The sequence below is a fragment of the Protopterus annectens genome, chromosome 3.part1 (assembly GCF_019279795.1).
Source record: "Protopterus annectens isolate FY-2018-M chromosome 3.part1, PAN1.0, whole genome shotgun sequence".
NCBI lineage: Eukaryota > Metazoa > Chordata > Ceratodontiformes > Protopteridae > Protopterus > Protopterus annectens.
Window position 1 is genome coordinate 1,586,060,330 of NC_056732.1, and position 25,228 is coordinate 1,586,085,557.

General features: G+C 40.9%; 1 protein-coding gene across 1 annotated transcript in view; it reads right to left on the bottom strand.

Annotated features, from left to right (window-relative positions):
• The window catches only part of LOC122797817 (msx2-interacting protein-like), a 1,498,925-nt gene that overhangs the window by 585,691 nt on the left and 888,006 nt on the right, over positions 1–25,228 (bottom strand). Inside the window, exon 10 of the mRNA XM_044066339.1 lies at positions 24,556–24,630. Coding sequence (XP_043922274.1) covers positions 24,556–24,630 — 75 coding nt within the window. The remainder of the gene's footprint in view (positions 1–24,555; positions 24,631–25,228) is intronic.

Consider the following 25,228-nt stretch of genomic DNA (forward strand, 5'->3'; position numbering starts at 1 on the left):
GCTGCTACAATTGCCATGCACTTAGTGAAGACCTGGTGTCCTGTACTGACACTGAAGTGCAGGGCCCTGAACTGCTTGCGATTACTTTTAAGGAGAAAGTGAAGATATTTTCAAGAAGCTTTGGCTTTTTTTATGTAAAGGCAGGCTCCCTGGAGACAAACAGAGAGCACATCCAGTCATTTACCTGTTGACAAAGTAAAATTGGTTGCACCATGACCATTAAAAACTGGGTCTTTTTAACATAGATGTTTAAGTGACTGAGGTCCAAAATGGGCCTGAGGTCCTTTTTTTCCCCAGAAACAAAAAGAACGTGGAGTAATATCTGACCCTGTTTAGTCTGATGGGACTTCTTGGATGTCCTTTTTTAACTCGGGTGGGGGCAACCTCTTTTCAACAACTGACAGAGTGGTACAACAGGTAGCAGCAATTTCAATTCTGAGTGGGACTGGGAAAAAGAGTATTGCATAGCTTAGAATATTATCCATCATCTACTTTCTCTAAACAGCAGCCATACATGCAGGAGAGTAGAGGGAGAAAGGACTCTCACTGCTTCCAGAAGGGAGCAATACGGCAACCCTTCAGGGTCAACAAGGTTGCCTTTTGGAAAAGGTATATAAAGAGAGTTTCTGCTTCTGTCACCCTTGTCAGACACTGACTCGAATGGCTGAAACTTTGTGGGATTCTCAAACTTCATTGCAATGGCAGAGAGAGTTTTACCTTCTTATTCACACTTCTGAATCTTCTCTTTCAGGGTAGGATCAAAAAATGACAATTTGCCATTGGAAGAATTTGCAAAGGATGCCTTAAAGTTGGCTGCAAAGGCAAAGCCAACCTGGCATCTTATCATGATGCCTGCTCACACAGCCCTAAGTCACTCCATCAGCAGCACTGTGCATCAGCCACATGAGGAGGTTTGTAACATTAATCATGCTCAGTGACGTTTAAATGAGCATGCCTCCTGAGTTCAATGTTGGGGGCTTTCTCAGAGTAGCAAGTGCTTTTTGCACCAAATCCCTCTGAAAACAATTCACGTGGGTGGTGTAGTTCATGGCTCTGAGCGTGAAAGTCCTCAAAGTATATGCCCATTTCTATAATCTGGCCATGGCTCTGGATTCCTACTGGGTGGATGGGGAGATGCTGTATCATGGTTCCACTATTTTCTACTACCTGGTAACACAACAGTGGAGCCCATAAACAGACACTTGATCTAACAATGTCTGCACTGGGGGTGACAATCTAAGAACCTTATCTGGCTTCCGAGGAAATGATTTGCAGTTGTGAGGCTCCTGCCATGACCTCCTAATAGCAAGATCAATTGGTTTGTCTGAATTAGAAGGCCCTAAGCAGTATGCCTCAAAGAGAACGTCCTCATCCTAAGGAGGTCAGTGGGTCACAAACCCCCCAGCTTCTTGAGCTCGAGAATCTCACCAAAAGTGGTGTCTTGTTGAGGGGACTGGGGAACATTCTTGATCCTGTGAATCAGTGTCAGATGTGACCAATTCTAGTGTGGAGTCGATGTGCCTCCTCCTATACATCTTCTTTCTTGGAACATTTTTTTTTTGGGGGGGGGGGGGCTATAGTGACTCCTTACAGGACTTCTCCTGTTGTTGAGCAGAAGCTCTAAGGTCTGATCCACGGATGTATGTTGGGTCTAATGTGTGAAAAACAGGAAGTTACAAAGTGGATCCAATTTCATGGAAGTCTGTGTGTGTACACTAAAAGGAGAATATGTAAGCCACTGCAGAACCTGAAAAAACATATCAAACCCTGTTAGATCTGGGGAGACTGTCTCCTTAACCATATGCATTCCTCCCATAGGAGAAATGGGTGGTAATGAAAGAGATTCCCAGAAGCAGAAAGGGTGGAGAGCTTCAACAAGGGATCAGACCCAAGGACTCATATCAGTGTCCCCAACACTGACTGTGCCATGTGAGATAGCCCTGATGATGGTGCTAATGACTCCATGTCGAAGTTGACAGTCCCAAAACAGCCTCTGCTCAAAGAGTTTCAGGTCAAGTGCATAGGATCAAACACCTCCCATGCCAAACTGGGTACTGTGGTCAGCACTGAAAAACAGACTTTGGGTCCAGGATCATGTCCAAAACAAATGGTGCCAAGACCTCCACCAGGAAAGGATCAAGTATATGGGAGACAGGGCTGGCCTTATCCACCCTCAGTACCAGCAGGGATGTGAAAACTCCCATCTCAGTCTGCATCTTTAAGAAGGTCTTCATCAGATCATCTAGATCTGCTTTGGATGTACTTGCGTAGAACCTAAACGGTTGGAACAATGAGATGAAAGGTGGTCTACTCAGCTCCTTTTCAGAGGAAGCCCTGCTAAGTAGTCTTTTGGGTGACATGCCCAGTGTATCTACTGGCTCTGACACCTGTGGAGTTGTAAGAACAGGAAATGTAGAAGCTGAAGATACTTCTGCTCTGATAAACCTCTGGAGCCAAAGACAGCTATGGCTCCTCATATCATCTTTTTCTGGATTGAGTCATTTGACAGATGCTTGCCTGAAGGCTTTTTTGCTTTCTCTGCCACTGGGTCTGGCAGCAGTACGAGCTTAATTATTCTGGATTTGGCAGCAGTTGTTGTTGTGTCTTTCAGCTTATCCCGGCCAGGGGTCGCCACAGCGGAACTCAGGTCCGCTAATGTTTGGTAGTGGATTTTTACGTGCCGAGTTACCAGCCCTGACGCACAACCTTTAATGAAGGCACGCCTATTCAGGCATGCCTCCACACAAAAGACGCACTAGGAGAGAATCAAAAGCGATAACGTCTTGCAGTAAGGCGACAAAGCTACCGCAGCACCACTACCTTAATTATTAGATTGTTATTATGGTCTGAAAAGGCCCTAAACCCAAAGGCCTTCCAGATCATACAACCGTCAGATAAGCTGTCCCACCCCAAATACACCACAAAAACAATAGGTGCCGGAGGGGGGGGGGGGGGTTCTACATCCATATTTTTTGACAATATTTTTTTTTTTTTTTTAACTTTTTTTCCCTTTTCTTATCCTTTTCCATGGCTTCCTAAAAGGAAGCTATACACTCAGAAGAATAAGCCAATGAAAAGGACAATGGAATTTAGTGACTAACAAATACCTAAAGTTAACAGTACCAACCAAGAAAGAATTAAAAAGTACGTAGAGAAATGTAGAAAGTCACAAAAATATACATATGTGTATCTATATGTGTGTGTATGTATATATCTATATCTATATACATACACACACACACAGTTTTTCACTTCAGAATCCTGAAATATCACAATCCTGAACTTTATAATCCGGAAGCCCAAAATCCTGAAAATTCAAAATACTGAATCCCAAAATACTGAAAATATACAGGACACAAAGAATAACAATATCCAGTACAAGGACACACAGAAACACATACAAGACAAAGGATAGTACTTTTTACCAAGTACGGGCAGGGGGGGAAACCACCCTGCACCCCCATGTGAGGGGCAGCACCTCCCACACCCCCTGCTAATTAAATATATGAACTCCAAGACTGCACTCCACAGAAAAAAATGCCAAACATACCATCACATTTCTTGACTGCCTGTTGTAACCATAATAATGTTCCCTTTTAACTTGCTATACTACAACATAACTCATGATAGTGTAGTGAAGTGCAATCTTGGAGTTGATATATTTAAGTAACAGGGGTGTGTGTGGGGGATGCAGGCGGGCTTGCCCCCCTGTTTATATTTGGTGAAATGTAATATGGTTTGTGTTGTCTATAGTCAGTATAAATATCCTTTATATTTTCAGTGTTTTGGGATTCAGGCTTTTGAATTTTGGGCTTCTGGATTATGAAGTTCAGGACTGTGATATTTCAGGATTCTGAAGTGAAACCACACACACACACACACACACATATATATATATATATATATACACACACACACAAATATATATGTGTGTGTATTTATATATATATATATATATATATATATATATATATATATATATATATATATATATATATATAAAAAAGTTGTGTAAAATCTTACCATAGCCATAGATATCCTTGGCTTCCATGTTGCAGTATTCTTGGTGTGGGATTTCCTGCCTTCAGGCGACTCGTATGTCAGCTCAAATACAAAAGCTTCAACTTGGCTGTTGCAGCTGCATGGGATGTCACACGTAGTGCCATAAACCAGGGACCCTATGTGTGATGTCTGCACGCACAATCCTCAGAACATGAAGCTAAGCAGGAAAAGTAGACGGCCCAACTGGATAGGCTGCCAAAGGTGACATGTATAAGGCCCTGAGTCTCTTCCGTAATGGAGAGAGACATCAGGGAGCAGTTAGACTGGTAGAGTCAGTGAGGGGGAATGGTAGGTGGGAAGGAATACTGCAACATGGAAGAGAAGGACATCTATGGTTATGGTAAGATTTTACACAATTATTCTATGTCCTTCTGTTCCTATATTGCAGCATTCTTGGTGTGGGAGAGTACCACAGCTTAGTTTGATGAAAGGGTGGCGGATGCAGACGATGATTCCACAAAGCCTTGTAGGATTGCCCTGGCAAATCCTGCACATGCTTTGGAGATTTGGTCCAATTTGCAATGCTTGGTGAAAGTGTGGATAGTGGACCATGTAGCTGCTTCCATAATGGAAGCTGTGTCCATGCCTTTTTGGAAGGCCTTGGAAGTGGCCACTGCTGTTGTGGAGTGTGCCTTAACCCCAGCTGAAGGGTTTTTTTCCATGGTGTGAGAAGCAGAAACTGATTGCCTTTCTAATCCAGGATGCAATGGTCTGTTTGGTGACTGCCTTGCCCAATGCCCTGGGGTGGAAAGATACAAAGAGTTGTTTGGATTTCCTAATGTCTTTAGTCTTGTCCAGGTAAAATCTCAGTTGCCTGTGGACATCTAGGGAGTGGAGTATCCTCTCTCCTTGGTTAGTGGGAGAGGGGAAAAATTGGTAAGGTGAATGGATTGATTTAAAGATAAGTCATTGACTATCTTGTGCATGAAAGAAGGGTTAGTTCTCAGTGTGACCCTGCCCCTATGAAAAATGGTGTAAGGTAAGCATGGCATTAAGGCTTGTAGCTCGGAAACCCTTCTGGCAGAGGTAATAACCACTAACAGTACTGTTTTCCAAGTACAAAACTGTAGAGAGGCTGTATTAGCCAGTTCGAATGGGAGCTGGGTGAGTTTTTCCAGGATGAAATTCAGGTCCCATGGAGGAGGAATAGGCTTCTTAGGTGGTCTGACATGTAAGATCCCTTTAAGGAAAAGTTTCACATGTAACCTGGCTGAAAAGGGAGGATCTAGGGGTAAGGTGGCTGATAATGTGGAGAGGTGCACTTTCACTGATGAACAGGAAAATCCACCCTTTAAAAGCTGACACATGTATGAGAGGACGGGGGGGGGGGGGGTGTCAGCCTTGTAAGGTTCCCTTTCCTGTCCCAGACATCACTGAGTAAACTTTCCTATTTGGCAAGGTATGATTTTCTAGTAGTGTGTGCTTCCTGGCCTCCCTCAGGACAGATAGTACTCTGAATAGTGGTGTCTGAATGGGATTAGTAATTTATCACCCACAGAGTCAGGGATAGCATTTGCAAGTGTGGGTGTAGGAGAGTTCCTTTGTCTTGTGTCAGGAGGTCCACCTTGTGAGGTAAACTGCAGTGACTGCCCTTGGCTAAACTGTATAGAAGGGGGAACCAGTGCTGCCTTGGCCAGTGCGGAGTCACTAGCAAGATTTTTGGTTTGACCTTCCTGATTTTCAGAAGGACCTTCTGAATCAGAGGGAAGGGGGGGAAGGCATACAGGAACTTCCCCTTCTCAGGTGAAACTGAAGGCGTCTACTCTCCAGGCTTGGGGGGAGTAAGTCTTTGTGCAGAAGGTCTGCAGCTGCCTGTTCTGAGGGAGGCAAACAGGTCTATTTGTGGAGTGCCCTACCGGTGGACTATGTCTAGGAAGACCATCCTGTCCAGCATCCATTCATGTTGTGGAGAAGATGTTCTGCTCAGGAGATCTGCTTGCTTGCTTGTCCTGCGAAGGGATGTAACAGGCTTGCAGAGATAGGTTGTGCTGGCATGCTAGGTCCCAAATTAATAGGGCTAGTCTGCACAATTGGTATGCCTTGGTACATCCCTGTTTGTTGATGTAGCACATTACAGTGGTATTGTCCGTCACTATCAGAAGAGGACCTGGTAGCAGTAGTGGTAAGAAGGTCTGTAGAGCTAAAAGAACTTCTGTCATCTCCTTTACATTGATGTGTTTGGTTATCATGTGAGGTGGCCACTGGGCTTGTACTCTAAGAGTGCAAGGTGGCTCCCCAACCTGAGTCTGAGGCATCTGTACGCAATATTTGTGTAGGTTGAGGGGGCTGCAATGGAACCCCCGGGTTTAGCTGTACTTGTATCCACCAAATGATTTCCTTCTTTAAATAGGGAAGAAGGGGATAACTTGTTCCAAGTGATTCTGGTGTTGTGACCAGATATTTTTGAGGTACCATTGTAGTTTCCGCATATACATTCTGACCAATGGTAGCATGGCAATGGTTGCTGCCATCAATCCCAGGAGTCGAAGGAATTGCCTTGCGGTGACTGTCTGAGAGAACAAGACTTCCTGGAAGTGGGAAGTTAGAGACAGAACCTTGTCCTGTTGGAGAAAGGCTTTCATTCATTCTGTATTGATTCTGCAACTTAGGAATATCTTGTCCTTGTCTGGATTCAGGGAGGACTTCTTGAGGTTTGGGGTGAACCCTAGACTTTGTAGACGGGACACAGTGAAGTGTAGATGCCTTAAGTGGGAATCTTTGGACTGTGCTAGGATAAGGATGTCATCCAGATATGGGTAAATCTGGATTCCTTGGATCCTGCTGAAGGCAATGGCTGGAGCTAGGCACTTTGCAAACACTCTTGGGGCAGTGGATAAACCAAAGGGCAAGCCCATAAATTGGAAGTGCGAAGATGGGTCAGAGAAACGCAGGAAACATCTGTGTGAGGCCCTGATGGGAATGTGCAGGTAAGCATCTTTTAGCTCCAAGGTGACCATGAAAGCATTTGAGGGTATGAGGGGTAAGATAGTGGGAAGTGACAGCATTTTGAAGGTGGGTACCTGCAGGTAAAGGTTTAGGAAGAGAAATCCAAAATGGGTCTCCAGGGACCGTCCTTCAGAGGGACCAGGAACAGACGGGAGTAGAATCCCTTTCCTTCTTGTCCTGTGGGAACTGGCTCTATTGTCCTTGTTGTTGCAGGTCTGACAGAATTTGTGGAAGGAGATGGCATTGTCTTTTTGGGTGAAATGGAATGCCCTTCCAAGGGGGAATTTGCTTCCAGGATAGAAAGAACCTTTTTTGAATAATGGTTAATACCCATTGGTCTGTAGTGATTTTTTACCAGAAGGGGAGACAGTGGGTAAGGCAAGCTGAGAGGAGCAGATGGGTAAGGCAGCCACGCATTATTAGGACCTCCCCTGCCCTGAAAGGGTTGTCTAGGCTGTGGAGGTGGGCCAGTAGGCCTGGATGAGGAATGTCTTCTAGTTCCTCATCTGGGTCTGGATGACGAGGCAGCAGAATGTGGGTTACGCCTAACAAAGGGTAGTCTTAGCTGGGTAGTTGCTATAAAATTTGGGAATAGGGAATACCAGGAGATGTTTTACATCCTGTAATTCTTTGCTTTTTTCTTGCAGATTCTTAAATAGGTCTGCAAATTGCTTTCCAAAGAGGAAGTTGTAATCCAGGGGGCATCCAAAATTTTGGACTTTAAGTCCTCTGGCAGGATCTGTAATCTAAGTCAGGAATATCTCCTAAGGACAGATGCTGATGCTGCACAGCGAGCAGAAGCTTCTGCAGCATCGTAGCTGCATCTTATGGAGTGTCTAGCCACTTGTACGGCAAAGGACAATTTGGAGGAGATATCTGTCTTAATATGGCTGTCAGGGATTGAAGCCAGCATAGAGGTGGCTTGGGATACTAAGTCCAGGGCATACTTGGTCATGTGTGTTTGACAGTTAATGGCTCTGAAGGCCAAAGTGGAGGAAGTGTACACCTTCTTGCCTGTCCTATCCATGGATTTGTTATCTTGATCTGTGGGCAAGAGGGAGGCAGAAGGTAACAACCTAGACTGTTTATCAGGGGCAGTGGCAATCACTGCTGGGTCTGCTAAGGGTGGCTTTATGAGGAATTTTTGTTCCTCTGGCACCTTGTAGAAGCGGTCTGGGTGCTGGAGGCTGTGAGTGAGGTGTTCTAGAGGCTGCAGTAAAGACATCCAAGTATGCTGGAAGAACAGGGGGTACAGTTGTAGGGGCGGGGGACTCCACTTGCAGCAGTTCAAAGTATCTTTTTTAGGTTTCTGTCATTAGGGAAGTATCCCATTTGACATAATCTTTGGTGATGATATCACCAAATGTAATGTCTTCAGGTGGAAAATCCCCTTCCAGAAGAATCCTCATCAGGAGAATAAAATTCCTTGGGAGAAGCAATCTGGGATGCATAAGAGATGGATTTATCTGGGGAAGAGTACGAAGATTCATGTTCTTCTTCCACAAAGAGGGGAACCATGGGGATGGAAGAAGCAGAGGGAGGCCTAGGGCTTAGCAGAGGCAATGTAGTTGTGGGTGAGGCAGAAGGCCTAAGGGCCATGAATGACTGCATAAGAGAAGAGGTGAAGGCCTACCAGTCTGGAAGGCCTTCAGAAGCAGGAGTAGTGTGTTTTGTTTTCTGCTTCTTTTTGGTTGGAGTGGCTTTAGGAGTTGGTCTAGAGCTGGGTTTGGCAGCAGCTATATCCAAGGTCTGGATCCCGGTCGAAGGAACCACCGAATCTAGTTTCCCCTCGACAATGACATACATCGGTGTCTGAGAAAGCTCCGTGGACGTGCCAGTCGTCAGCTATGCAGGGGCCTCCCCGAGGGAGGTCGATGGAGCCAACGAATACGCCGAGTGCTCCTCAACTCCTACATCGGCAGTTGGCGGGGCGTCCAGATGTGAAGCAGCAGGCGATGAAGGCATCTTGGCCTTCTTACACGGGGGTTCTTGAGCGGCCTCTGAAGCAGGATCCATCCTGAGAGCCAGCCGTTTGAGGCGTTGATTTTCTAAGTAAAGATTTAAAGCTGCCAGGTGGCTACGTAAGGTCTTAGGAACAAAAGACTTACAAATAGGGCGGGCTTTACGGTCGTGTTCCTGGCCTAAGCAGAAAACGCATTTGTCATGGGCATTCTTATGGGGAATTTGGCATCCGCATTGGAACTTTCCCTTTTCCCCTGACATCAGCTGAAAGCTGCAACAACCAAGCCTAAGCAATGCGAAAGATCGGTAAAATATTAGAAATGCAAAAAACCCAACGGGTTACATAACTATAGTCGATCCGACATCTGGAGAGCGATAGTACGATGCAAAGTCTGCGGCTGAAGAGTTCTGAGGATTGTGCACACAGGCATCACATACAGGGTCCCATAACCCTAACTGTGATGTCCCACGCAGCTGCAACAGCCAAGCTGAAGCTTTTGTATAGGAGCCGACGTACGAGTCGCCTGAAGGCAGGAAATCCCACACCAAGAATATTGCAACATAGGAATAGAAGGACATATATAATTACTTACACACACACACACACACACACACACACACACACACACACACACACACACACACACACACACACACACCTTTAAAGGAAGACAACAGTGACAGCAAACGAGGCTCAACACCAAAAAGGAAACACGGACTTAATGTGAAAAAGGAACTAAAATATATGGAAATTAATCTGGAACAGTTTAGCTTAATGTACGTTTGAAAAGAAAAACAGCTGGACTAGTTCTGCAAAATATCAAGTTGGAGCACTTAGCTGTACCAGAGAATGAATGCACAAGCAGAAGTACTTAGATGTATCAGAGGATTAGTCCACATCTGTATGTTATGGGGGCAAACAGGATCTGGGGCAACTTTACACACTGTGGAATGACTGGAAAAATAATTCTTAAAAGGGCTTGAGGTTAGAGCACAAGCCTTGTTGGGTCAAATCCAACAAATGGCTCAAGGACCCACAAGTTAGGTCAGACGGACAGAATGAACAAGATTCTCTTGCATCAGACCATTACCAGTAACCATCATATATTGAGAATACTACATCAGTCACAACACACCACAAAACCTGTAACTTACTCTGAGGCAGTAAAGAAAAACTTGTCAAAGCCACCTAGTACATACCCTAACAGATACTTCTCCACTCCTCACATAGCAACCCACAAAGATCACTCAAGCATCAGCGGGTATGCAGGACTAAGCCCATAAGGCCCACTATTTCAGCTTCCACAAAATGAAATGTCTTCATGGGACTCATAGGATATACAAAAGGCAACAAAGTCTTGCAACCATTTCCACCTTGCAAGTGCCCACACTTAGACTGTACCTACTTTTTCAATGAGGGCAAGACCATTCAAGCCAAGGATCAATTTGTGATTGCCTACCCAATGATCCAGTTCCCATTTGAAGGAAGATAGTAAATCATACTTCTTGATCTGCAGAAGTAGTCTTTTCCAGAGGTGGGAAAGGCACTGCATAATAAACTTCTCTCTTTACTGTGTTTTATTTATTTGCTGATGAAAATTTAAATCCCTGGTAGTGGTATTTGTGGAACTATTCAATTTGTGGAGATTAATGAGATCCAGTATCAATGAGTTTCTGAAGACAGGGAAGACAAGGCACAAATTTCCACTCAGAAGTCTATAAGATACTGAATAAAGAGAGCACTTACATTTTTTTCTAGTAGCCAAGGGTTTTTAAGCCAGTGATCTTAGAAACTTCAGGGGTCTTTCAAATTGTTTGATACATTTAGTGAGGTACATACCAAAGGGGACATCTGACTCTACAGTTGGGCTTATAGACTCACCAGACTGGAACAAGAACAAGATGAAGAAAGCTGCTTCTCCAGTGCCAGAATCCGTGTTGCCACAAGGACCCTAAGGTCCCATAAACCCACCAAGTATGTCTACGACCTAGTGGTGGGCCCAAGTGGGACTGATTGATCTAAAGTGCTCTACCCAGATAGGCACCAAGACAAGATAATTGCTTTTAACAACTGACCAAGTAGCTGGTATCATACTAAAGGAATCCAGTATGTGTCGGCCTGGAATAAAACTGTAGTCAAGACTTCCTGTTTCACCAGGGATGGCTCACATCTTACATAAGTGGGTTTCCACACACTAGGTAAAGCCTTTACTGTCTACCTCTACAGTAAATTTTTTAGGCAGTCTCTCCCTACTAAGCATCAAACTCAAACCCAAATTCAGACATCATGGTGGCACTATTTAATGCTAGGAGAAAAATGACAGAACTTGGGGCGCCCCCTGCAACAAGAACACATTAATATTATTTTAATTTCTCCAAGTCTTTCGGGTATCTTACATCATGCCAGGATTGGACTTCATTCCTAAGTCAGGGTATGAATAAAGTTCATGAAATTAGTATTGTTTCAGTCTTTGATGTCAGCAAAATGTGCTCTTCGCAGCACCTGTAATATGCCCAGAATCGACTCCTCCTGCAATTCAGATGGAGTTATATGTATTAGTAGCATATCTAAATAAGATTAAATTCTTTAGACCACCTGCTATCATTTCTGCCTGCAAATCCTGGTATTTTATGACTTTGGGTCTCTCTGTACTTAAGACAGAGTAATAACTGAGTGTAGCAATTTCAGTGATCAATGCTATTTTTTGCCTTTTTTTTCTGGACTAGTATACCTGGTTTTCTTGCATCTATTTTTTAACTTTTGATAATGGTTGATCCAATGTGATATGAACTTCATTTACTATGATGCTTTGAGGTTCATTTTTCCCAATGTTTCTTAACTACTTCAGTACTGTAATGTTTGCACAATCCCTGATGCAACAGTCTTGCCACATTATTGTGCCTGTCAGTATACAGGCCCTCTGTCATGAGTGTACAGCATCCAGCAACAAAGTGTGCAACTGTTTCCAATTTTTTTTAACAGAACCTGCATTTGTTTGTTTCTCCCACATGATCAATGAACGTCATAAACCAAGGTGTATGTAGTCCGCTATCCTGTACTACTATCTTAATATCTGTGTAGTTACGGAAATGTGGTTTCAATTCAATGACAGCACTACCACTATACCAGGGTTTAGTGCCTGTCATGACTTCAGACCCACTGGCAACTGCAAGCGAGTATCCACATTGGTGAGAAACACCATCATCTTATGTCAAATTGCCCATTATCCTAACTTACAGCTCCTGGTGATCCAAATCACCTTTAACCAAATCAGTTATTACTACTGTACTACAAAGACCATGGAAATTACCATAATACCACTCAGGAGTCAAATATCAAATCAAATATCTTCTAGCTAGGGGATATCAATTACCCAAGCACTGATTGGCATACTTACACATTCAGAAAAAATATGCTCAGCATTTCATAAATTTTACTAATACAGATGTACTGGAACAAATTGTAATACTAGCTACTACCGATTCTAATTTATTTTTTACTGATTTATTGACATTTGTTTAATGGGAAAGTCCTACAAGGTAAGAGCCCATTTTCAGCGGAGGCCCGGGGAGAAAAGCTCCAAAACATTACAAAACATCTTAAGAACAATAATTTTACAGTCTTTAAAAATAATACAAAAACAACTACTGTTTAAATAATTATACCAAATTAAATATAACACGACAATACTGGTTAAAAATAGATGGAAGTTGTACGATAATTTAACAGAGGAATTTTAGCCAGTTTACAGAAAAATTAAAGGTAAGTTAATATAACAAACAGGAATTCCAATATGAAGTGAGAGAAAAGCAGACTTACCTACCCTCATATGTTTTAAGTAGTAATTCTCTTCAAAGAGATGCAGTCAATACAGACCTGACAGCATATGTGGACAACTCACTCAGATTCAATTATTACATTTCCACCATAGTTGAGAAATATTTCGACCTGACCTAGTTAATGTGAAAGGGAATATCTTCAAGATACAGAGAGCTGATCTTACTGTTGTATTCTTTCCTCATCAGGCCCATTATCAAATACAACGCCCCCCTCTGGTATATTAAAATCTAAACATGCTGTACAACTGGAAAGACCTTAATAACAAAAAATGGAAGGCCTTAAATTCTTCAACTATCCTGACAGATTATCACAACTCTACTTACATTCAGTAGCCTACCGGTTATCTGACGTGACCTGTGTCTTGCTTTTTGAGCAATGAAAGACCCAGTCCTATTTGACCTAATATTTCTTGGCAAAACCAGTAGCTCTACAAACACCTGTACTAAGGACCTAAACTTACATCAATAAACAAGACTTGCTGGAGGGGTGGGTTACTAAAGAAACGTATTACTCCAGCCTATGGAATAAGGTGCCATTACAAGTCAAACAAAGTACTACTTTGCCTTTCAGGCTGGTCTTAATGATTGGATGGTTAGATACAAATTTACACACGGCCGTCTCTTGTGACCCTGCTTGATATGGAGGTGATCACTATTAAATACTCATAAAGGATAACAAAATCTTTTAAGTGCATCGATTTAAAGATGTACACAGTTAGACACTTAATGATCTCTATGATCCCTTGTCAAGTACTTCTCTTATGTTCCAATATGTTTTCTACTCTCCAGGAAGGTCCTCTAAGTTCATGTCCCTTGTAAAAAAGTATTATTCTTCATTAAAACAGTTATAAAGTTCACACTCAAGACTTTATGTACAGACTCAAGGCAGAAAGGACAAGACAATGAATGTGAAAGTTATTTGGTGTAATCTGTTAGCCCCAAACATACTTGCTAGTGACCTTTCCTAGTAATGACACTGGCTTCAGAAAGATCTCCAAGTCACAGATCTTACAGGCAAGTCAATATAAATTACAAAAAGAGACAGGAAAAACAACCCAACCAAAGTGGATACACACTACAGCTCAGGAGGTTGCCTGAATGTTAGCAATGGACAAACTTCCAAATGATCATTGCGGAAAAACAAAAATGAGTATGGCACAGGAATGTGTCCTGTGCATCCTACTGAGGTTTAATGGCGTAGAGAGGGTGGCCTTCTCAGCAGTGTCTAAACACTGTGGAAATGAGACAGATGGCTAATGTCAACTTGCCCCATAACCGTCTTGTTATGAGTTATATTGTAGCAGTGATGATTACTGTGAAATTCTTTCTTAGGATAAATCCACATTTGTGGACACATGCACATCCAAAGTAATATCCTGCAATTTAATGCTCTGGCTACTCGCTACAGCCAGTAAGTCTGTCCCTATGCAAGCAGCAAGCACCTTCTTGCAACTCAAGAAAACAGAATACAGATTTAATACTACATTATTAAATTAAATGACAAAGACAGACATTTTCCCAACATAAAATGAACTTGAGCAACAGCATATATTAGGAAAAACTGCTCATCAACAGTATACAGGAAATTTCTGAACCATAAAAGGGTCTTCTTAAATAAGAAATTATTTATTGCATCAGTTCTGGTATGATTCTTCAGGTCACAAGAACTTGCATTACTAAAGCTTGATAAGAAAATTGTGGAGCCTTTACAGATCAAACAGTTCAGTAAGTATTCATGAACAATAAGCTCTTGCTTATACATGAATCAAGCAACTGTCACAAACAACTGACAACTTGTTTTGTTATACTCGAGAAACTGTAACATGAGCTTGGGTGAGCCAATTAAGTGACTGTAAGCTACTGTATCTAATTTTGAGGACACTCCATGATGGATTCATACTTCCTAGAGATCCCAAGCACTTAAAATTTGGATGGAAAGACAGAAGATTTCACAAGTCTAAACTCGCAGCTGACTGCATTACAGAGGATTTCACAAGTCTAAAACCTCAGCTGACTCCTGCATTCAACAGAGACAATGATGCTTGGTGAACCAGAGCTGTTAATGCATGTCTCTCTCTCTCTCTCGCAAACACTGATACCTCACAGTCCACTATAACACCAACATTGTCAAGTAGGCAAACAGCAGCATAAAAAACATGGCCTCTATCATCTTGAGAAGATACATCCTTGATCCTGTACCACAGCCTGAAAAAGAATGTCAGAAGCATGACTTTCTTAGTCCTCTGCAAAAGCACAAACTATAAGATAATGGAAACTGCCACATTCATATCGCCTACTCAGGGGCGATCTCTGCCTAACATACAAAGCTATGTCAAACCCAGTACTGTTGGACATGCTCCACTTAAAGAAATCCCAATCCCTCCGAGCTACACGCTCTAGGGACCTAAACCTTGTCACCACAATAAACAGAACATGCTGGAGGGATAGATTCCTGCCCCAGAGACTTCCCATACTCTGGAACAGACTACCTATGTCAAACAGATCTTCTCATTAGCACTCCAATTGGGTGCTCACAGAGGAGGATGGGCACATGAGGAAGAAATTAAAGGAAGAACATAAAATGGTAGCAAGAAGGGGTTTTAATCTCAAATGCATATTGGAAGGAAATAGGCGAAGGGCTAATCATAGTAATAAAAAAAAATGGGCATGAGAAATGCGGTATGTGTACGTTCTGTAGCATGGTATTTGTTGGTGAACAATTCCAGATAAGGGGTACAATATATAAAACTGAAGGGCCATTTAACTGTAGTACTAGAAGGGTGGTTTATTTCGCTATTTGCAAAAAAACGCGGCTCTTATGTTGGAAAAATGGAAAGGAGTTTAAAGGACAGAATGTATGAGCATCAGTATGTAATTAGAAAAGGGAACTTAACTAATGCACTGGTCAAGCAGCCTGTCAATAATCAGGACCAACAACTTCAATTTTTAATTGTTGAACAAGTTAAGGATAATTTTAAGGGGGGTCCCTTGGCCTTTACAATCAGAAAGAAGTGAATTAATATGGCAGATTTTGTTAAATGTTTTACACTTGGCCGGGCATTAATGAGTATAGTTCTATTAACAACATTTTGAACTCAGGGCTCTTTTTAGATAAACTTAAATAGACTGTTATAACCATTAGGTTAGAAAACATTATTAGTTACTGGATATATGTTGGTATATTACTTATTCGTATCAATACTTTTAGGATAATTATGATTAACAACAGTATTACATTTTAATGTTTGTTTGCATTTCTGAAGAATTTATTTTTAAATTTTATGTAAACATGATTTGTATGGGGATGATAGGTTTTGATGTTTATTTTTGAATAGGAAGACGGTTATACGTCAGTATTAATATAATATTGTTGTGGGGAATTCATTGTAATAAAACTTTCTATGTTATCTGCAGTTAATTTTAAGACCATAGCCCCTTTAAGGATAGGCTTATGGATTACATCACCTCCTGTTTGAAAGGTTTAAGCGGGTTAATCAAAGGGTATTTAAATAGTCTTTCTTAAATGTTATGTTTGTCTAACGACGTTTAGTATTATTTGAATAAAAGCGCTCACATTATTGTAATAAATAATTCGGGTGTAGTAAGCGTCCGTTTTGCCTTTTCATTTTTGTTATTTTAGATAGTTTTTCTGTTTTATTTAATTTACAGTTCAGAAAGGATGTCTTCCAATTTATAGGCACCCTTAAGGACAGAAAGAAGGGCTGCCTTTAGGAAGAACTTGTAAAGGCAGCGGGATGGAGGGAGGGTGTCAGTATTCATACGATCATAGGAAGTTACTACTCTAGCAGCCCTATAGCCTTTTCATGCCTAATCATTCAAGTTCCAATTTTCCCAATTATCAAAGCCTACAGGCTAACAGCTTTGGTATATGTCTGTGCCTTAGGGCATCTACAAACTACCCCCTATCCATAAGGGCCACAGGTGACAAGTCAGGGGTGAATTTGTGATTTCCCATCCACTGGTCCAAACTACAACTGATAAGGTTTAGGGAAGAGCTCTGCTACATGTGAATAGGGAATCTATTCCAGAGAAGGGATATTGCCAACAGAGATCCATTCAAATATCCACTGTTATGTTAAGTTAATTACACAACTGTACCTTGTGCTTCATTAGCTCACAGCTGCAATCCTTACACACACGACAATTGTCAAAGATCAAGAAGGACCAGAGTCCAGACCTTCCTGAACAACACCTACTGGAGAGAGAATTCCAAGATGAGTGCACACTGATCAACAGCATACCTTCACCTCTCCTAGTGTGAAAACAGACACTGAGATAAAGGAGTGTGAACCATGGCTTTTGCTGTAGCAGGCAACTGAGTAAATGTCAAGAAAATCCTACTGGGACAGCTGAACTTTATTTGGGGTTAATCAGAGTCTCTCTAATTAATGGCAAGTGCGTAACCAAGAAGAATGAATGCTGTAATTAAATCGAAAGATGCTTCAACGAAGTACTAGTTTAAGGGTGTGCACACTTATGTACGTTTTTTACTTTTTATATTTTTCCACTAACAGATTTGTTTGTTTTTCAATTGAATTATACAGGTTATAGGTCATAGTAATGGTGGGAAAAGTTTTGAAATGATTTATTCAGGTCTCAATTTTTTATATCACAAAAACCTGGCATTTTAACAGGGGTGTGTATACGTTTTATATCCACTGTAGGTACTAAATCTTGCCACCTTCCAGCAATGGGGGTTTGCATGTGAACTAGAAGTCAGATGACCATAAGTGATGTCATTCTGCAAGCTATCACAGAAGTAATACTTTAGATATTATTCTGAGGAGTCTGTCAGTGAGACTGAGCATTCTGTATTCTGTCTTGGGCCTGACAACAAAGTGGACCATTCACCACATCATCCAACTTGCTCTATTAAGTAAGTAGGGAACAGTGATTCTCTTAGATTCAGTCAGGAATATAGTGAAGCTTAGTTTAGATATTGTTTTTCCTTTATTTGTCTACATCTGTCCTTCAATATTATTTTACATATTTCCTATGATTTTAAACTCTGTCACTGTGAATAGATATTTAAGTATTGTCTTATTCTTTTATTATTTATTATTAAATATAATTAAACTTTTCATTGTGGCTGATCTTTGTACAGATATTTAAGTTTTGAGAGTATTTGCATATTTATTTGATGACACTGTGTGGGCCACTGCTAATAGTCTTAATCTTGGTCAAACTACCATTTGTATTAATATTAATTTCACACAGTATATTGTTTACCCTTGTAAGGGTATTAAGGTAGCTAGCAGGAGCGTTTGGTGGTGGTAGTAACTACCTTATAGTCTGGGCAGAAGGGGGCATAGCTAGCAAACCTGTGTCACCCTTTCCCAGGTGTGTGTATGAACATGTGTGTGTAAATCAAATCTCAAAGAATGCATGTGCCAGCTACTTGGACAGGGACACAAAGCACTGGTTGGACAGACAGGGTGCTGGAGGTCTTGGCTTGGACACTCAGCTGAGATCTCAATTTGATTGCTGTGCAAGTGGGGAGTCGTACTGAGGATCTGGAGAAAGAGGGAGAAGCCAGCCCCAGACTGTGTTCCCAGTGTGCTCTTAAGGGAAAATCATGCTTGACTGTACTTGATGCAGAGAGTTGCATCTGGAAATACTGGGTGCATCTGTTATTCCCCTAGTGAACATTCCCCACAGGTGCCAGTGGTGAGGATTGAAGCTCCTTGATTACTGGCCCAGAGGCGGAGGGTCGTCACACTGGCAATGAGAAATCTGCAAAGACTACATTAGTAAAGATGCAATCATACCAACAGAAAGAGCTGATCCTGACAAAACTGTGGCAGAAGGGCAAAGTAATAATCATTAGAGACAGCAGTGTATTTGTAGAAAAAGGTTATTCATTGTACATCAGGAAGAAGAAAAGCAAATTTATCCTAGCAATCAGGGAATGTTGAGACAGGTATGACATTCAGGCTGTTGTATCCGGGTGTCTTCAAAGTGTTTTTCCTGGAGGATAAAAGTCATCATATGATGCAGAACAGCCTAAGTAGACAATAACGTTTATCCAACAAAAAGTGAGTCAGCAAGCAGAGGGGGGGGGGGGAGGCTCTGCTTCTCATTCTTATGGTGGTAAGGTTCACAGAAAGACTTTTGCCAGTGAAACCTTTTCCAATGTTACAAAGAAAAATGCTTAAGACTGAAAAAAAGCATAGGGGTTGATTAGAAGAATCAGAAGTACCTTGGATTTCAACAGAGTCTGGTGTTGGGAGATGAAGATGAACAGGAAAAGGTCCAGCAACTCTGAAATTAGTGAATAAATGGAAGACTATAAAGCATCTTTTCATGAAATATGGTTTTGAAAGAAAACGTGACTGAAAAACATCAAACTTTTGTTGCCTTTGTTAAACTTGTGGGTGGACTGTAAAGCATATAACCCACTTTGTATCAATGTTCAGGATGACACTAAAAGGGGGAAAACTGTTACTAAAACAATATTTTTTATTATTAGTACTTGTATAAAACAATTCCTGATATAAACTGCATGTTATATACAGTAAAACAGTTTTGTGTAGTGTGCAGTTGGGGTTATTTTAAATGTAAGGGAGGAATATTTTAAGAGACTGCTGTATGTGTTAAAGATATTAAGGAAAACAAGTCCTTTTTAGTTGTAAGAAATACAGATTTTACAGTGTAACACAAAAAAGGCTTAGACAAAAACAAGTTTAATGTTCTTATGCTGTGATCTTGAGATGCTGGGGTGGGGGTGGGGTGTATTTTGTTTTTTGTTTGAGAGTTTTCATTAAAATAAAGTCTTGAAAATGTTACACAGGTTCAAATGGATATGAGAAGAAACACCTGTAGAAAAGATTAGCCTCCCATTCTAGGGGTTTATTAAATCACATTTTAATGTATGACATGGATACAAATACATTAAGGGAAAGAAAGAAACAAACAGTACTATTGTTATTTACATGCAATTGTTATTTTCATTTTAAAACTTTTCATTCACTTTAACATTATATAAATTGTTCTCTTCTTGCCTTCCCTTAAACCTCACTCCTCCTCCTCCTGAACATTATTTTGCACATATTGTTAACGCAAAACTGGCAGCAAATGGCATTAAACTTCCTAAGCTCTTTCTATGACTAGGCAATTCAGATCTTGTATCCCACCTCAAAAGAATAATTTCCTCAGTTACTCCCCCCCCCCCAAACACCAGTGAGGGGCATCCACATTGGGATGACAACAAGTACACACACAGTAAATTACAATTTCCGTTAAGAGCACACAGAGATCACAGTCAGTTTGGGGCTGATTTCTCCCCTTCTCTCCAGAACCCCAATAAGACTCCCCACTGGCACAGCTATAGGGCACAGATCTCAGCTGAGTGGTCAGGCCTAAACCAAACCTTCAGCACCCTCCCTGTCCAACCAGTGCTTCGTGGCCTTGGCCAAGTAGCTGACACACACACTTTGAGATATGAATTATATACAAACACAGACACTCTACGGAAGGCTGGCACAGGTTCTCCAACTACACCCCCTCCTGCCCAGACTATACAGTAGAAATCACTGCCATCAACCACTACTTATCAGCTACTATAAGGCCCTTCCCAAAGGGTGACCAATTCCACTGTGTGCTATTACTTTCATCCAAATAGTAAGTGTAACCCAGGACTAAGGCTATTGGAGTGGCTTATATAGCATCACCAAATACATGCAAGTACTCTGAGATCTTAAATTACCTCTACACAAAACAGCCACAGTTAAAAGGTTTAAAAATATTTAATAATAAATAATAAACACACAAGACAATACTTATTTACTCGGCAGAGTGACACTAGAGAGGTCAGAAATCACAGGAAATACTTTAAAACAACATAGTAGGATAGTCTCACATAAATATAGAAAACAGCTATATCTATTTCTAAGAGAAATCACTGTTCTAAATTCTACTTACAGAGCAAAGGCAAAGTACTGGTGAGGTGATGTGTTCAGGTTCAGAAAATTACCCTTAGAAACAAAGCATGGGCTTTATGGCGTTCTTCTAAAGACCCTCAAGATCACATTAAATACAGGCAATCCAGGAATGAAACCAAAAAAATCTATTTTACAAGACAAAAAACAATACCACTGTAATTTACAGACAGTAAATCAAAATAACTCTCAGAAGTTTTGGGCAGGTTTAAATAATCTACAACATTGTGGACAAACTTCTACCCCAATCCCTACTGCTACTATTGATAAAACCCCTGAAGATGTTTCTGATAGTTTTAACCAATTCTTTACTGAGACAATTCAAGCTCTAGCTAGCCAACTACCTCCTAGCTCCCCTTGTCCTGAAAGTAGCACCCCTAGAAACCTACTCGCGTTCAGCTTCCAACCAGTCGCCACTTCACTTATCCGTACCTTGATCAAAAAATTAAAACCCACTACACTTTCTGCTGATCAACTCCCTGCCGAGTACCTACAAAAATCAGCTGATGCTATTGCTTACCCCATCTCAATACTAATCAATCGAACCATAGTAGAAGCCAAAATTCCCACCATCTGGAAAATATCCTATGTAATCCCACTTCACAAAGGAGGCAGCTCTACTGAATTTTCCAATTATAGGCCAATAGCTATACTCTCCACTTCAAAGATTATGGAAAAATGTATTCATAGACAACTCATGCACCACCTAATCCAGAATTGCCTTATGGCAGACACTCAGCATGGCTTCCATCCTCATCACAGCACTACTTCAGCCCTCCTAGCCTTTACCAACACTATAAACCATAATCGCAACAATAATTATATATCCTCAGCCCTCTTTTTGGATCTTTCCAAGGCATTCGATACGGTTAATCACCAACTTTTAATCCACACCCTGCAAACATTCTGTCTAGATACTGGAGCCATCCAATGGTTTCAATCCAACCTGAATGGTCAACAGCAGGCTGCCCTCTGGCAGAACAACCTCTCTAACCTTCTACCGAACACCCTTGGAGTACCACAAGGCTCTATACTAGGACCCTTGCTGTTCTCCATCTTCATTAACGACCTTTATACTGTCATCCCAAAAGTCAGTTGTATCCAATATGCTGATGACTCTACTCTGATTTGCTCAGCCACATCTCCAGTAGAGTTATGGTCAGCTACCCGGACCACGTTTAATACAATAGAAAACTGGCTTTCTGAACATCGTCTGATCCTAAATCCCAAAAAAACTAAAATGCTGTTATTTTCACCAACACGTAGGTCTACCGCTTTCACCTTTACCATAAAATCAAATGATGGCACAATAATCTCCCCTGACCCATCTACAAAACTATTAGGTGTCATCATAGACAATAATCTAAAATTTGACCTACATGTTAACCAAACTATCAAAACCATCAATAAAAAACAAGGGTCACTTTACAGAATAAAAGCCTTCCTAACCCCTCCAGCTAAAATTGCCATAGCTCGCTCTCACCTTCTTTCAACCCTTCTGTATGCATCCCTCTACTCTCGAATTTAAACAAGACTGTCCTTAACAAACTCTCAATTTGCTACAACCACATTGCCAGGTTTGCCACTGGGCTGCCTTTTAGGACACATCATTGCATCAATCTAAATCAGCTTGGGTGGCTTGAACTACCCAGCCTAATCCAGTATAACCAACTGATTATGGCTTATAAAATCCTCTATAATCCGGACAATACTCCTGCACTTAAAAACATTATCACCCCCTATAACAATCCTAGACCGCTTCGATCCTCTAACAAACTAATTCAGACTAGCAAAATTAATAACACAGCCGGTGATTCTCTCTCTGCAAACTCTGTAAGTAGATCCTGGAACTCTCTTCCAGCTGATATTACCTTACTTTCCACCTTAGGTCAATTTAAAACTAGACTCAAACAACATTTGTCACTTAACTGGTTATGTCAATGTATCAAGCCTGGCTAACTCTCTTTAGAATGTGTAAAAATCTGTTAACCAGTTTACTGTGTAATTTAATTTAATCCTGACTTGTGCTCAGGATTAAATGTAACTTGTTTAACTTGCCTACTTATGTAATCTCTGTAAATAGTCTGTTTGTAATATGTAATGCTGGTATTATGTAATGCTGTATCTGCTTACCCTTGGAGCTTTTCTCCCCGGGCCTCTGCTGAAAATGGACATGCATCTAGTTGGACTATCCCGGTCAACAAATGTAAAATAAAACTGATAACACACAGTACTGCTGAGTCATTTTAGATTACATCATTCTTGTCTCTTCTCCGATTTAATTCCCAGGCTAACAGAACTAAAAATTTAACATTTCTTTAATCTGCACCTGCCAGAAAGCCACAGTAATAAAAGACGCTTTACACAGGTTCATAGGTAGGTACTAGGCTATCAGCCCAAGGGCCTACGTAAGCCTAGCCAGCAAGGTACCATAGCTTACGCCACCCAAGAAAGTTATTTTCCTGTGCCACTGTCCAGCAGAGACACAGAAGTGATCCCTAGGGTGTATTTCCTATTTTCCATCCACTCATCAAGAATTTTCTTGAAGAGTGCTAATGAAGAACTTTGCTTGACATAGATGGGTAGCTTGTTCCAGAGTATAGGAAGTCTTTGGGACGGGAATCTATCCCTCCAGCATGTCCTGTTTATTGTGGAACATGTAAAACCTAGTAATTATCTCTGTCTTAGCACAACAGAAAGAATTTCTAGCTCAAATAGCCTGTCTCCGAGCTTGAGATCAAACACAGTCATAAAATCCTATACTTATCAGCTTTCTTCCAGCAGGGTGCACTGTTGTTACATTTTTGAAGCTCAGAACATACACAGTTTTCTTACATTTGTCAAACAAGCCCGTGGATCATATTAATATTTACAAGGACATAGAATAATTTACAAAATTCTATCTAGCTAAGCTGGCAGCTTTCATAGCATGTCTTGGGAGATAGTAAGACAAAAAAAAAAAAAAAACTGTGAGGATGGAGGCTGCAAAGGAGAGCCAAGCTACGCATAATATCTTAACCATAATGTTTACCAAACAGGCAGACCATATGGAAGGAAAGCAAATGTTTTCCAAGGACAAATTCCAGATGAAACTGTAGACGCAACATGTGCCTTGAGTGTAATTTTGGTTTGGAAGGCAGGGACTTGTTACTAGATGAAGAGTGAAAAGTAATGTAGCCAGATATCCATTTTGACAGTGCCACTTTGTGACCTTTTTCATAATGGAAAAAAGTAACAACTGGCTATTCATTTTGAAACCTTTTGTTCAATGTAGGCAAAAATCTGAGTTGTCTGTTTACATCAACACAATGAAGCTAATATTTATCTCTGTTAAAATGACCAGGAAAAAAAAAACACTGTAAGACGGACTGATTTAACTTCGACAGTGTTGCAACTTTGGGCATAAAGCTTGGGTTGGTTCTTAGTGACAGTGTCCTCATCATAAATGATGTAAGGAAGTTTGGGTGATCAAGCTAGTAATACTGAAACTTAATCGTCAGAAGTAATGGTTATCATAGAGTTTTCTAAAAAAGGAATTTTAGACCAGTCCAGCATAGCCAGTAAGTTTAAAAAGGGGGGGGTAAGTTCTTCCACAATAAATGAAATGTCCCCTAGCCTAGTAGCCATTTAATTTTACCAATTTTGAGTTTAACAAGATACATTACTAATCACTGAAACAAAAACTTAGCTGTTATCTCTGACTTAAATCATCATACATATTGCATAAAAATTAATGTAATTAAAACACTTTTTTAAAATTCTAGAACAAAGATCAGAATTTTGGTACCTTGTCTTTCTGACTTCACGAGAATGAGATTCTGCTGACTTCCGACGAGAACGTGTGCCACTTCCATGTCTTGATCTAGAATCACCAAATCCAATAATAACAAAGTAAAAAAAGGTTCACAAGTTATACCATCTATCCTTTTTATTTTAACTCAAGAAACATTCTTTTGTTTTTTTACTATAATTTCTTCCAGTTCATTTGTGTTTGGCTGTGACTGGTAAAATACTTTCACCCATACAATGCCTATTTCAATGTATTTGTGTTAGAACAAAACTTGCAGCACCAACACCTACCTGGCATCTCATCTGTTCCTACAGCTTTGATCTCATGGTGAATTCAAGATGATGTACTCCTTTCGGGAAAGTACAGTTGTGTCAGTATATTTACCATAACAGTAGACGTTCAAATGATGATGTTGCAAATACAATCTTATTTATATCAAGCATAGAATATAACAGCTGGACAGCTTCCCAAGCCTAAGACCACCTTCCACGTACCCAAAAGAACAGAGAGAGAGAGAGAGAGCCCTGAAGAGGTCAATGCTAGGAAACTAAAAATACATTTTTCACCCTGGCAACAAAAACGCACAAAAATAAGGGGTTACGGAGTGAGTGGCTACTACAGCCATGATCAGTTAATAAACTGTTATGGTAAGTTTGCTTACACAACTGTA